The following is a 15,735-nucleotide window of genomic DNA, read 5'->3' on the forward strand; positions in this document are numbered from 1 at the left end:
ATTTTTCAATTTTTGGTGTTTCTAAATGTTTGGGTTTTTGATTAATGGATTTTTTAATATTTAGATTTTTCGTCTTTCCGGTTTCTCGATTTCTCCAATTTTCAATGTTTATGTTTTGGAATTTTTCAATTTTGGAAGTTTTCAATACGTATTTCGATTTTTAAATTTTTAGATTTTTCAACTTTGTTTTTTTGATTTTTTACTTATTCGATTTTTAAAAATTTTGCCAATTTTAAAATCCGACATTTTTCGATTTTTCAATTTTTTGATTTTTCGATTCGTTAATGTTTTGATTTCTCGATTTTGTAAATTTCCAATTTTTCGAATTTTCAAATTTTAGATTTTCCCTTTTTGTTGTTTCAATTTCTCAGTCTTTCGATTTTTTGCCTTCTCATTTCTAGATTTTTCGATTTTTCAGTATTTCGGAATTAATTTTTTAGTTTTCCGATATTTTAATTTTTTAATTTTGAATTTCCCCATTTTTCGATCTTTACCTACTTCGATTTTTCGGATTCTCGACTAATCGATTTTTTGATGTTTCGATTTCGAGTTGTCAATTTTTCGATTTCGATTTTTAGATTTCTTGGTTTTTCAATTATTCGTCTTTTCGATTATTTGAATTTCCAATTTTTCGACGTTTCAGTTTTGGGGTTTATTAATTTTTCGATGACCTTTCGAAATTTTTGGATTTCTCGATTAATCGATTGTTTAATTTTCCGATTTTTCGATTTCTCAAATTTTTTAATTCTTTGTTTGGAATTTTTGAAGTTTCGATCTTTAAATTTTTAGATCTTTCGACTCTTTCTGTTTTTTTTTTATTTTTTACTTACCCGATTTTTCAAAATTTTGCGAGATTTAAAATCTTACATTTTTCAATATTTTCATTTATTCGAGATTTTAATTTTTGGATTTTTTAGGTTTTTAAAATTTTTGGTTTTTCAATTTTTCGACTTTTCGATTTTTCGTCTTCCCGATTTCTCGATTTCTGAATTTTCCGATTTCTCAAATTTTCAATGCGTATGTTTCGGGATTTTTCAATTTTGGGATTTTTCAGTATGTATATATTTCGATTTTAAAGGTTTCAGATTTTTCGATTTTCTTTTTTTTTGATTTTTTACTTTTTCGATTTTTCAATTATTCGAATTTTTAAATTTTAGATTTTTCATTTTTTTGTTATTTCGATTTCTCAGTCTTCTGATTTTTTGCTTTCTCATTTTTAGATTTTTCGATTTTTCAATTTTTCGGAATTACTTTTTCAGTTTTCGGCTTCGCGACCAATCGATTTTTTGTTGTTTCGATTCTGCGTCATTTCAATTTTTCGGTTTCGATTTCTAGATTTCTTGCTTTTTCGATTATTATTCGTCTTTTCGATTCTTCGAATTTCCAATTTTTCTCGATTAATGGATCTTTTTATTTTTAGATTTTTAAAATTCTTGGTTTTTCAATTTCTCGGTTTTGACAATATTTTGATTTCTCCATCAAAAACAAAAAAAAGACGCTAGGAGCCCCTAAGATTCTGTAAAATATTTTAAAAACAAAACACAAGAGGCCCCGAAGATTTATTTATATTAAAAAAGCCACTAGGTGCCTGCAAGACTTTTTCTTTTAAACGCAAAAAATTCGTCTAAACTTATTTAGACTGATCCTCCCTCAGCTCAGAAGTAAAAATATATTACCAGTACATGCTTAACTTCAATTGTTTATGTTTATACGAATGCCACAATTATTAAGCATGCAGAAAATTGTCCCCTTAATTACGCTACAATGCAGCAAGAGTTCTGAATATTATTTTGGGTAAGTCGATGTTATTATGACAATTTTAATTTTATCATTATTAAATATAGGCGGGCTCGCAGGAGTAATGCGGGCACACTCTTCGGTAATTCTGTCTTTCAGTTCTTCCATGGTGTGAATGGGAGTTTTAAACATAATGTTTTTTAGAAGATCGACCAAGAACTAATCCAGAGGGGTTAAATCTGGTGACCGTGGGTTGCACTCAGGAACTGAATGTACACTTTTCATTCTATCATCAAAGAATTCATGTAAAAAATTTAAATTGTCTACTGTTGTATATGCCGTAGCATTTAATATACAGATGCGTGTGGTTTTATCGTGCGTTCTTGGATAGATAGGCAACCAATAAAACCAAGTCAGTGAATAAATATCAAGATACTTTTATTTTATGGGTATGATTATTTCCCTTATGTTACGGGTTTAACGACTATATTATTGAAGAATCGTAGATAAAGGTAGGTATACAAAGTAAATTTTAATTTATTTTATCGCAGAAACAATATTTGTTTTTAAACGTCGCTTTATTTTAACATATTTAATTAATGGGCCGGTCACAACAGTGTCCTAGCTTTGCACTATTGATAAAAAATTGGTCTAAAGAGTTTAGACAGTACTTCCCTCGCTGTCGGAAACTTGACGACTGCATGCCTATTGTGTTTTTTTTCTCATTACATTTTTGTAGTGGGAATTTAAAAAAAAAATTGCGATGACGTCATCAACATTTTTGCAAGGACACGTATATCAGTTGGGATAGATGTAGTGTAATACTAAGAATAAAATTATTATATTCTCAAATTTTCGGGAAAATGAATTGGGTCGTTTTGAATATTGATTTGTAATAATCAATAAAATAACGAAACAATTTACTCACGTATACGTATCAGAGGCAACTGAAAATCGTGTATGTATAAACATTCTTAATTTAAGATGACAGGCGTAACAGCATACGTGAGAGTCAAACAGAGAAACTGTAAACAAAACGACCATCGGTTTTATTGCTTCGACTTCTGCTTATTATATAAAACATTGGGTTTTATTTTAATTCTTGACGGTGAAATTCACAATTGGTTGATTATAAACATGTCTATTTCACATTCGCGGAACCAAGTAAGCGCATAAAACAAATGCAGGTCTGTAATGTTAAAGTCGATGTAAATAAGCGTGCTACCCTTATGTTTCAACCGAGTTTTTCCTTTAACAAATTTTGTGTCTACCAAATTGGGTTGGTTGGGGTGTAATACTAATAATAAGTGTTGCCTTTAATTTAATCAATAAAATAAATTGACTTCATTAATTTTTTTGAACCACCTCTTAAGAAAATCTAAAAAATATAAATGGAATGATAAATCACAAGTACAAACTCATCATATTTTTTGCATTTTAGATAGGATTTATTCAGCAAAATTTAAGGGTGACGTCATCAATTTTTTTAGGAGGGATGAACAAATACATTTTGAACAAAAGTTTACCATGCTTATAATAACTTTAAAATATTCCCAAGATTTCAAAGCATTCGGTTTTCTAATTCCTGATTAAATCGATAAAATAAATTCACGCCTTCATTAATTTTTTTGAGTCACCCTGCATGTGCAAATCCAAAAATATGATTGGAATGATAAATCACAAGTACAGACTCATCATATTTTGTACATTTTAGATACGATTTATTCGGCAAACTTTTGAGCTGACGTCATCAGTTTTTTGTAGAAGATAACCAAATATATTTTGACTAAAAATTTATTATGCTCTTTATAACCTTAAAACATCTGCAAGATTTCAAAGCATTCGGTTTTGTAGTTCCTGATTAAATCAATAAAATAAATTTACGCATTCATTAATTTTTTTGAGTCACCCTGTATATGCAAATCGAAAAAATTTGAATGGAATGATAAATCACAAGAAGAGACTCACCATATTTTGTACATTTTAGATAGGATTTTTTCAGCAAAATTTTGTGGTGACATCATAAATTTTTTAGGGGGGACGACCAAATACGTTTTGATCAAAAATTTACCATGCTTATGATAATTTTAAAATATCTTCAAGATTTCGAAGCATTCGGTTTTGTAGTTCCTGAGTAAATCAGTAAAATAAATTTACGCTTTCATTTATTTTCTTGAATCACCCTGTATATGCAAATCCAAAAAATATGAATGGAGTGATAGATCACAAGTACAGACTGATCATATTTTGTACATTTTAGATATGATTTAATCGGCAAATTTTCGAGCTGACGTCATCAAGTTTTTGGAGGGGATAAGCAAATATATTTTGACTAAACATTTATTATGCTCTTTATAACCTTAAAACATCTGCAAGATGTCAGAGCATTCCGTTTTGTAGTTCCTGATTAAATCAATAAAATATATTTACGCATTCATTAATTTTTTTGAGTCACTCTGTATATGCAAATCCAAAAAATATGAATGGAGTCATAAATGACAAGTACAGGCTCATCATATTTTGTACATTTTAGATATGATTTATTCGGCAAACTTTCGAGCTGACGTCATCAAGTTTTTGGAGGGGATAAGCAAATATATTTTGACTAAACGTTTATTATGCTCTTTATGACCTTAAAACATCTGCAAGATTTCAGAGCATTCGGTTTTGTAGTTCCTGATTAAATCAATAAAATATATTTACGCATTCATTAATTGTTTTGAGTCACCCTGTATATGCAAATCCAAAAAATATGAATGGAGTGATAGATCACAAGTACAGACTCATCATATTTTGTACATTTTAGATATGATTTATTCCACAAACTTTTGAGCTGACGTCATCAAGTTTTTGGAGGGGATAAGCAAATATTTTTTGACTAAAGATTTATGATGCTCTTTATAGCCTTAAAACATCTGCAACATTTCAAAGCATTCTGGTTAGCAGATTAAAAATTAAATTTCAAAATGTTGTTTTATAATTTTGATTTTTTTTACAAAAATCTGGACGTTTCGGGTGAAAAGTCGATTCAGAGTTGTAAACTACATGTGTAGGACTATGTTATTTCATACAATTGAAAACCCATTTACTATGTACAATTTTGAAGTGACGTCATCGCATTAGTGGTGGGGATGATTAGACAAATTTTGGTTAGCGTTTTACCATCTACATGATATTCTTAATATAAGTACAAAATTTCACAACAATCGGTCCAGTACTTTCGGAGATTATCTGTCTAATAAAAATCCGGGACGGCAGACAGACGGACAGACGGACGGACAGACGGACAGACGGACAGACAGACGGAAATGGGAGACCTATTTCTTCGTCTTCTAGGGGTCATGAAAGATCGAGAAAACGTAAAAGTAGAGAGTCGGCCGACGGACTCGATTACAATACTTCCTTTGCTTACGCTCGGGAAGTAAAAATGGGACAACTGATGACAATAATTATTAATCATCAAAGACCACCACTGGTATTTATTGAAGACACGTTTTTTTTGTCACCGATCTAATGATGCCAGATTTGTTTAAGTTTGACGAATACAATAAATGCCAGTGAATACGTACTCCATCTTCCTCACTCATCTAAATTTGTCTCCTCTCTTGTCTTAAAAATACTAATAAAAAAAATCGACTTTTGATTGCTTTATTTAACAGACGTTACAATACATTTTGATAAGCAAGAGTTGGCTTTCCGAGGTCACGATGAAGCAGCAACATCAGCAGATCAAGGAAATTTTAGGGCACTTTTTCAGTGTTTAATTAAACCTAATACAGAATTTTCAAAACATAGTATGTTCTGAAAATTCTATATTACGCCCAAATTTTGAAATGAACTGACATATTGTATTAATGATTATTTAACAGAATATATTTATGACGAAATAAACAATGCCGATTTTTTGTGGCCTTGCTGATGATACCACAGATATAACAGACAAATCACAGTGATCTGATTTATTTTGAAACTTTTTTGGGTATTCCTTAAATTTTTCAACAGCCGCCAAGAAAAACTAATGTTTTAAATAATATATTTGGTAAACGAGCACCTAAAGCAGTCTAAATAATTGGTACACCATCTCCGACATCATGATACCTTCAAGCCTCAAAGTCACGATTCCGGCTGAAAGAATACTTCAAGCTGAAGAACAAATTTTAGAGCGCGTCGAAGAAGAGCCCGACATCAGCACTCGCCGACCTGCAGCGAAAGTTGAAGTGTCACAGTTTGTAGACTGATTTTCCACGTGGTATAAATTACTGCGAATGATTGTGAACATCGTAACGTACATTTTTTGCGAAAAACAGTTCCCTACGAAACATTGTACTTCCATAAATTATATTTTAAATTATCTTATCACAGAGACATAATTTTCTTTTAAACTTTGCATTATTTTAACACATTTAATGGATTAGTCATAACAGTGGTCTAACATGTACCAATGTACTGTCCATGATTTGCATTCATTTAAAAGCATTTGTTGATAAAAAACGTGACCAAAACAAGTGAGCATTTCTGATAATACCCAGTACTGCGTAAAGAAACATTGATGACGACATCAGCATATAGCAAGTCTTTGCGTATGTATATAAGTAAAATGAGCTGGACAAAATTTGTACTTACAAATTTTATTTTATTAACAATTACATCTTCCTCAACAACTACTATTGGTAATTATTGATACCACGTTTTTGTATCTCTGTTCTAATACCTGCTACTTTATCTTTTTCTCTTTTCAGACGAAGAATACAAATTGATGCCAGATTTGTTTAAGTTTGACGACTACGATAAATGCATCTATTACAGTACTGCCTCCGAACCAACTTACTGCACGGTCACAATTCAATTGTTGCCGAAAGATAGTTCACAATCGAACGTTATATGGAGTATTATACAGGTAGTATTATACAATTTTACAAAAATATAACCATTCCATTTTTTAAATTTTGACTTCCTGAACGTAAGCTAAGGAAGTATAATAATCGAGTCCGTCGAGTTGCCACTTTCATGTTTTCTCGACGTTTCATAACCTCCAAAGTACGAAAAAAGTGGTCTCCCGTTTCCGTGTGTCTGTCTGTATTAATTTTGATTGCAAGCGTAATCTCCGAAACTACTGGATCTATTGTCGTCAAATTTTGTATAGATGTCAGGAATATCATGTAGATGGAGAAACGCTATCCACAATTTGTATGATTCAGTATGAAGTTTTTTACAATTTTGATTTTTTTTTTCCAAAAATGTGGATTTACTTACCTTCGACTAATTTTTTGATTTCACAGTTTTCGTTTTTTCAATTTTCAGATTTGCAATTTTTGGATGTTCCAATTTTTCATTTTCGATTTTTCAGTTTCTCAATTTTTAATTTTTCGATTTTTAAATTTTCATTTTCTCGACTTTTTTCATTTTCGTTTTCTCGATTTTCAATTTTATTCAATTCCTTGATTTTCCAATTTTTAAGTTTTTCAAGTTCGCAATTTTTGGATCCCTAGTTAAACGATTTTCCGATTTTTAAACTATTTTTCAATATTTCGATCTTAGAATAGATATTTCCCTTTTTCAATTTTGCAATTTTTGAATTTTTTGTTTTCCAATTTTTAATCTTTCGATTTTTCAGTGTTTCATTTCTTGTTGATTTCCATTTCCAGATTTTTGAAAGCTATCATTTCATACTTTTTCGTTTTTACATTTTTGATTTTTCAATTTAACAATTTTGCAATTTTTCGTCTTTTCAATTTTCGGATTTGCAATTTTTCGATATTCTTGTTTTTCATTTTCGATTTTTCACTTTCCCAATTTTTAATTATTCAATTTTTCAATTTTGCAATTTTGCAATTTTTGATTTTCCAGTTAAGCGATTTTCTGATTTCTTTAATTTTCCATATTTCGAATTTACAATACATATATATTTCATTTCTTCAATTTTTCAAGTTCTTTATTTCTATTTTCAGATTTTTCGTTCTCATTTCATACTTTTCCGTTTTTCCATTTTTGATTTTTCAATTTTACAATTTTGCAATTTTTCGTTTATTCGATTATCATATTTGCAAGTTTTCGATATTCCTATTTTTCATTTTTTGACTTTTCAGCTCCCCAATTTTGAATTTTCCGATTTTTTAATTTTACAAGTTCTTGATTTTAAATTTTCATTTTCTCGATTTTTTCACTTTCGTTTTTTCGATTTATAATGTTACTTCGGATTTCATTCAATTCCTTGTTTGTTCAATTTTTAAATTTTTCAATTTTGCAATTTTTGGTTTTCCAGTTAAGCGATTTTCCGATTTCTTTCATTTTCAATATTTCGAATTTACCTTATATTTTTCGTTTATTCAATTTTGCACTTTTCGATTTTTATGTTTCTCAATTTATAATCTCGATTATTCAATGTTTCGTTTCTTCAATTTTTAAAGTTCTTGATTTCTATTTTCAGATGTTTCAAAGTTTTCATTTTATACTTTTTCCTTTTTCCCATTTTTGATTTTTTTTGTTTTACAATTTTGCATTTTTTCAATTTTGGGATTTGCAGTTTTTCGATGTTCCTATTTTTAATTTTTGGATTTTTGGGTTTCCCATATTTTAATTATACAATTTTTCAATTATATAAGTTTTTGATTTTGTTTTCATTTTGTCGATTTTTTCATTTTCGTTCTCTCGAGTTTCAATGTTACTTCGGATTTTATTCAATTCCTTGACTTTTCAGTTTGTCTATTTTTCAATTTTGCAATTTTTGATTTTCCAGTTAAGTGATTTTCCGATTTCTTTAATTTTCCATATTTCGAATTTACAATACATATATATTTCGTTTTTCAATTTTCGATTTTTATGTTTTTCAATTTGTAATTTCGATTTTTCAATGTTTCATTTCTTCAATTTTTCAAGTTCTTAATTTCGATTTTCAGATTTTTTGTTCTCATTTCATCCTTTTCCATTTTGCCATTTTTGATTTTTCAATTTTACAATTTTGCAATTTTCGTTTTTTCAATTATCAGATTTGCAATTTTTCGATATTCCTATTTTTCATTTTTTGACTTTTCAGTTCCCCAATTTTTAATTTTCCGATTTTTTAATTTTACAAGTTCTTGATTTTAAATTTTCATTTTCTCGATGTTTTCACTTTCATATTCTCAATTTTCAATATTACTTCGGATTTTATTCAATTCCTTGATTTTTCAATTTTTAAATTTTTCAATATTGCAATTTTTGGTTTTCCACTTAAGCGATTTTTCGATTTCTTTCATTTTCAATTTTTTGAATTTACGATATATTTTTCGTTTTTTCAATGTTGCAATTTTCGATTTTTATGTTTCCCAATTTGTAATCTCGATTTTTCAACATTTCGTTTCTTCAATTTTTAAAGTTCTTGATTTCCATTTTCAGATTTTTCAAAAGTTTTCATTTTATACATTTTCGTTTTTCCATTTTTGATTTTTAAATTAACAATTTTTTGTTTTTTCAATTTTGGGATTTGCGATTTTACGATATTTTTATTTTTCATTTTTGGATTTTTCAGTTTCACAATTTTTAATTTTCTGATTTTTCAATTTTACAAGTTCTTAATTTTAAATTTTCATTTTCTCGATTTTTTCATTTTCGTTTCCTCGATTTTCAATGTTACTTCGGATTTTATACAATTTCTTGATTTTTCAATTGTTATGTTTTCCAATTTTGCAATTTTTGGATTTCAAGTTAAACGATTTTCCAATTTCTTTAATTTTCAGTATTTCGAATTTGCAATACATATTTCGTATTTTCAATTTTCCAATTTTCGATTTTTATGTCTCTCAATTAGTAATCTCGATTTTTCAATGTTTCGTTTCTTCAATTTTTCGAGTTCTAGATTTCCATTTTCAGTTTTCATTTTATACTTTCTCGTTTTTCCATTTTTAATTTTTCTGTTTTACAATTTTGCAATTTTTCGGTTTTTCAATTTTCTGATTTGCAATTTTTTGATATTTCTATTTTTCATTTCTCGATTTTTCAGTTTTCCAATTTATAATTTTTCGAATTTCATTTTCTCGATTTTCAATGTTACTTCGGATTTTATTCAATACCTTGATTTGTGAATTTTAAATTTTTTAATTTAGCAACTTTTGGATCTCTAGTTAAGCGATTTCCCGATTTTTAAACAATTTCATTTTCTCAATTCTCAAAGTTATTACTTTTGATTTTATTCAATTCCTTGATTTTTCAATTTAGCAATTTTCGATTTGTAATCTTTCGATTTTTCAATGTTTCGTTTCTTCAATTTTTCAAGTTTTTGATTTTAAATTTTCATTTTCTCGATTTTTTAATTTTTCTTTCGCGATTTTCAATGTTACTTCGGATTTTGATTTCCATTTTCAGATTTTTCAAAGTTTTCATTTTATACTTTTTGGTTCTTCAATTTTTGATTTTTCAGTTTTACAATTTTGCGATTTTTCGTTTTTCCAATTTGCAATATTCCTATTTTTCATTTTTCGATTTTTCAGTTTCCCAATTATTAATTTTTAGCTTTTTCAATTTTTCAAGTTCTTGATTTTACATTTTCATTTTCTCGATTTTTCAATTTTTAAATTTTTCTCTTTTGCAATTTTTAGATTTCCAGTTAAGCGATTTTCCGATTTCTAAACAATTTTTCAATATTTGATATACATATTTTGATTTTTAAGTTCCTCAATTTTTAATCTTCGGATTTCTCTTCTTCTACAATTTTCTAGATTTTGATTTCCATTTTCAGATTTTTCAAAGTTTTCATCTTGTACTTTTTCGTTTTTACATTTTTGATTTTTCAGTTTTACAATTTTGCAAATTTTCCTGTTTGATTCGAAAAGTTAAAAAATCGAAAAACTAAAAAATCGGAAAAAATAAAAAAAATCAAAAATTTGAAAAAACAAAAAATTATCAATATCAAAAAAGTGGAAAATCGAGGAGCGGAAGAAACGAAAAATTGAAAATCAAGATACTTAAAGATTGGAAAAAATTAGTGAATCGAAAAACTGGAAAGAAGAAAAAACGAATCAAATCCAAAAATTGGAAAACCCAAAAATTGTAAAATAGAAAAATTGTAGAATCGTCAAAATTGTAAAGCCGAAAAATTATAACATTCAAAGATCGAAAAATTGGAAATTAAATATCGAAAAATTGAAAATTGAAAAGCAAATAAATAAAAAAGTTTTAAAATCCAATAATTGTGAAAAAGTGTAAAAAAGAATTTTTTATTATTACATATTTTATTATATTAAAATGAAAATTAGAAAAATTACAAATCAAAAATTGAAGAAACAACAAACTGTAAACCAAAAATTGAAAAATTCAAAAATTTAAAAAAGAAAAATTTTTTAAAACAAAAAAAATGAAAAACCGAAAAGAAAAATTGCAAGGAAAGAAACAAAAAAATCGAACAACTGAAAAATTAAAAATTGGAAAGCTCATGAAATTGCAAATCGAAAAATGCCAAAATTTCAAAATTGAAGCATTCAAAAGTTGGAAAATCGAAAAAATGAAGATTTTAAAAAATGATTACGTCAAGTGAAATTGAAGAAACAAAAAAATATGTGAAATTGAAAAACTGCAAATGGAAAAATCGAAGAATTGTAAAACTATAACAAATAAAAACTAAAACGAAAGATGGCAAATCGAAAATTTGAAAAATTGAAGAACCGAAAACTTGAAAAGTCGAATAAATGAAAAAGTTTTAAGCGAAAAATTGCAAATTTCAAAAATTGAAAACTCTCACATTGAAAAAAAAACTGAAGAATTAAAAAAAATAAAGAAAGTGGAAAATCGGAACGACAAATTGCAAATCGAAAAATTCAAGCATGAAAAATTAAAAAATTAAAAATTGAAAAACTGAAAAAGGCAATAATGAAACTCAGAATTGCATATCGTAAAATTGAAGAAACAAAAAAAATAAAAATTGGAAAATCGCAACTCGAAAATTTGAAGAAAAAAAAATTAATAAAAAAATTAGTAAAGAGGACCATTGAAAAAATCGAATAATTGAAAAATTATTGTAAGTAAAAACCGAATCGAAAAATTGAAAAATTACTAATTGAAAACAATTGAAAAATGGTAAAATCTAAAAATTGGAAAATTTCAAAATTTGGAAAAATGAAAAAAGGAAAAATAAACTCAAACAAAAAATTAAAGTGTTATTTATGCCACTAGTTTTTACTTTATAGAGGTTATTAGAAAACAGAAATTTCAAACAATTACATAAACAATTTTTCGAAATTTTTAAAATTCGCAGACTTAGGTGTACTCATTTTCAGAAAGTAAGCTCGGACAAGAAAAACTATCGTCATGATTTACTAAGACACGGAATATGTGCCAGTTGGAAATGTGAAAATTTCAATGAGACGATATCTGAGTGCTTAAGTCGTATATACAAGTCAAAATATGGACGTTTAGGACTTGATGCTCAAATTAACCAGTTACACTGCGAAACAAAGAAATCCGATTATGATATAAACACTAAGGATATTATCATTTTGTATGTAACCCAATTCATTTCTACATTTGAATTAATTTCGAAATTTTAGGATGGTTTTAATAATTTACGTGGTCTTTGTAGTACTCGCTTCAATATGGTTGGCGATTTATGGAAAAAAAATTGTGAAAAATGAGGATACAAAAATATCTCCCGGTGAAAACTGCGTTAGCACCACTTCATTATTTAATATATTTTTTTGTTCCAGTTGAGGATTTTCTCTCCGCATTTTCACTTTCTGACAACATCTACTCAATAATGCACAAAAATACGCCAAAACGGACGAACAATTATTTGTCGGTTTTAGACGGTGTGCGTTTTTACAATTCAGTTTTTCTGATCATCGCTCATGGAGCAGCCTTTATAGGACAAACTGCAGTTTCTGACACTAAAGCCATGGAAAAAGTACGAAATAAACTTCAAGTGTTCAATACTAAACAATCTAATTTTAGTTAACGACTTCCCTTTTTATTACTACTATCATCAATCTTTCAATAGCCGTTCAAGTTTTCTTTTTCATGTCCACTTTCCTAACAACTGTTAATTTTTACAGCCACCTGAGACGTGCGCAAGAAGTTACTTTGGGTGATGTTTTACGCAAAATCGTCAAAAGATATATAAGGTTATATTAATTTCAAATTGTGGTAGATATTTTTATTAAAAAAAAAAAAAAACTCAGGTTTACTTCAGCACAAGCTGTTTTTATCGCTTTGTACAGTTCATGGTTTATACATTTATCTCGTGGTCCATTTTGGGAACAAACCGTAGGGTTTAATCACAGACAATGTAATGAAAAATGGTGGATTAACCTACTCTACATCAGCAACTTTTTCTTTGACGATGGAGTGGTAAAGTCATAATATTTTACAAACCGTTAAAGTTAAAAAAAAAACTGTATTTCAGTGTTTACCTCAAATGTGGCACTTGTCGATGGATTTTCAGTTGACAGTGATCGGTTTATTAATCCTGTGGTGGACGCAAAAGAATGGAAAACGTCTACTTTTCGTTTCAGGAATATTACTTTTGTCACAAATCGTGTGGACGTTACTTTACTTAGGGTGGAACAATTTCGAATTCAGCTTTTTATACACACCAGAGTAAGTGTTCTGGAAACAACTGAAGTAACAGCCAACTCTAATCCCCGTCATTTTTGCAGATTTTTATATAACCTGACGTTTACGTTAAGCAAAGAGTGGCAGGCGACTTGGATAACCACAATCACCAATTTGGCGGCACTTGCCTGGGGGTTGATTTTCGGTTACATGTATTCACACCGTCAGAATAACACATTTATTACAAAACGAGTTAGCTGTCAAATAATTGTATTTTCAACTTTAACAAAAAAATTTTTAGTCTTACTGTATTTGGTGGTCCACGATTGTCACGGTTTCCTGTCTAGGAACGATTTTATTTTCAGCCTATTATAAGACAACTGACTATTACTCGAATAGTAGGTGGTTCGCAGCAACTTATGGTAGTATCGAGAAGGTGCTATTTGTTTTTGGGTTCGGTCTTTTTATTTTTGGCATGTTGCACGGTCTTGGTGGTAGGTTTTATTATTTTTAAGTGTGAAAAATCTACTTTTCGTTTCAGGATGTGTAAAGAAGGTTCTTGAATGGGCTCCAATGCATGCTCTAGGCAAATTGTCGTTTGGTACATATTTAATTCAATTTGTGTTTCTCAACCTTGACACCGGTTTGAAACGATATCCTCTCTATGTGATGGTTTATCTAGGGGTATGTTAATTTTTACTACTATTTGGGTGTTTTTTAATTACCGTTTCAGGCAACCGATATCTTGAAATACACTACTCTGTCTTATTTGGGCTCAATATTGTTGACTTCGTTTGTTTTGATGCCAATGGAAAATTTGGCGAACAAGTTTTTGTGAAAGGTAACAATATTTTTCTTGCTGCTATTCATGATTAACACTTATTTTTCAGTAATAGTCATCAAACTGGCGAACATATTAATCAATTTTTATAATAAAATGTCAGTTGTTTGTTGTAAATCTAAAATACCTCATTTAGGTGATTGTTAATGTGGTACAAATGTTACTAAAATAAAACTGTTCTGTTTTGTTCATTTTTTTGTTATGGTTTTAATTATTTCATCTACGTAATTTTCCATAAAAACATCCGAAAAAGTTTCTTCATGTCTTGATGAAAGCATTTTTTACAATTTTTGTAAAAAACTTAATTAAAGTATGTATTCGGCTTCTTAATTTTTCGATTTTTAGATTTTTTGGTTTTGAGATTTTTCAAAATTTCGTCTTTTCAGTTTTCTTCAATTTTTGAATCTCTCAATTTTCGATTTATCGATTTATCTACTTTCATGTATTTTAGTTTTGCATTTTAAATTTTTTAAATAGCAAATATTTTCTTGTATTGTTCGATTTTTTGTAATTTTAATTTTAGTTTTTTCGATTTCCAGTTTTGTCAAGTTTGCATTTTTGTCGATTTTTTTTGTTTCTCATTTTTCCGATGTTTTATTTTTACGACTTTTCAATTCGATTCGATTCTTAAATTTTTTAATTTTTTAATTTTTTGTCTATAAATTTTCGATTTTTCGATTTCTTGGCTTTCCAATGTTTTAATTTTTCGACTATCATCCTACTCGTATTTAAGAATGTGCCAGTTTTCGATGTTTCGATTTCTCATTTTTTAAATTTTTCGAAGTTTTAAATTTTTGGTTTTTCAATATTTTGATGTTTTCAGTATTTTAATGATTTCTTGATCTTTCGAGTTTTCTCAATTTATAATGTTTGATTTTTCGATTATCAATTTTTCGATTGTTCAGTTTCCGGATTTTTCAATTTCTCGATTTGTTGGTTTATCTAATTTTATAAATTTTACTTTTGTATTTTAAAATTGTTTGGCTTTTTAAATTTAGATCTTTCGAATTTTCGATTTTTGTAATTTTAAATTTTAGATTTTTTGTTTTCCAGTTTTGTCAAATTTGCGTTGTCTCGATTTTTTTTATTTCTCTTTTTTCCGATATTTTATTTTCACGACTTTTCAATTTGATTCGATTCTTAAATGTTTCAATTCTTTAATTTTTGGTGTCTCTAGATTTTCGACTTTTCGATTTCTCGATTAATGGATTTTTCGACTTTTCGATTTCTTGACTTTCCAATGTTTCGATTTTTCAACTGTCATCCTATTTAAGAATGTTCCACTTTTCGACGTTTCGATTTCTCATTTTTTGAGTTTTGAATCTTGGATTTCTCGATTTCAGGATTTTCAATTTCTCGATTTTTGATGTTTCGATATCTCGGTCTTTCGATTCTTCAACTTCTCGATATACAACCTTAATTTTTCGGTTTTTCAATAATTTAATTTTTTGTTTTTTGAAGTTTTCGAATTCTAGAGTTCCTCTAATTTCCTATTTTTCAATTTTTCAAAGTTTTAAATTTTAGGTTTTTCGATATTTTGATGTTTTCAGTATTTTAATGATTTCTTGATCTTTCGAGTTTTCGACTTCTCGGTTTTAGATTATTCGGATTTCCCAATTTACAATGTTTGATTTTTCGAT

The 15,735-nt window shown here is 28.1% G+C and overlaps 1 protein-coding gene across 1 annotated transcript; it reads left to right on the plus strand.

Moving 5' to 3' along the window:
* Positions 1 to 5,648: 5,648 nt before the first annotated feature.
* On the plus strand, positions 5,649 to 14,220 carry LOC135138259 (nose resistant to fluoxetine protein 6-like). The gene is made up of 14 exons (XM_064068192.1): positions 5,649 to 5,716; positions 5,748 to 6,407; positions 6,477 to 6,634; positions 11,985 to 12,205; positions 12,255 to 12,358; positions 12,411 to 12,607; positions 12,655 to 12,824; positions 12,882 to 13,050; positions 13,106 to 13,299; positions 13,359 to 13,506; positions 13,556 to 13,748; positions 13,796 to 13,938; positions 13,988 to 14,095; positions 14,145 to 14,220. Exons 2-13 carry the CDS (start codon positions 6,287 to 6,289, stop codon positions 14,090 to 14,092), a joined length of 1,923 nt encoding a protein of 640 aa, XP_063924262.1. The 5' UTR covers positions 5,649 to 5,716; positions 5,748 to 6,286; the 3' UTR covers positions 14,093 to 14,095; positions 14,145 to 14,220.
* Positions 14,221 to 15,735: the final 1,515 nt, after the last annotated feature.

This window comes from Zophobas morio, unplaced genomic scaffold, assembly GCF_036711695.1.
Source record: "Zophobas morio isolate AGI-343-1 ecotype UQ-CSIRO unplaced genomic scaffold, CSIRO_AGI_Zmor_V1 ptg000030l, whole genome shotgun sequence".
Taxonomy (NCBI): Eukaryota; Metazoa; Arthropoda; class Insecta; order Coleoptera; family Tenebrionidae; genus Zophobas; species Zophobas morio.

Bases quoted from the DNA above. Each gene is read 5' to 3' on its own strand.
- LOC135138259 (XM_064068192.1), top strand. From the start codon at position 6,287: ATGACGACATCAGCATATAGCAAGTCTTTGCGTATGTATATAAGTAAA. The intron at 12,359-12,410 runs GTGAAAACTGCG...TTTTTGTTCCAG, and splicing joins GGATACAAAAATATCTCCCG to TTGAGGATTTTCTCTCCGCA. The intron at 13,939-13,987 runs GTATGTTAATTT...TTACCGTTTCAG, and splicing joins ATGTGATGGTTTATCTAGGG to GCAACCGATATCTTGAAATA.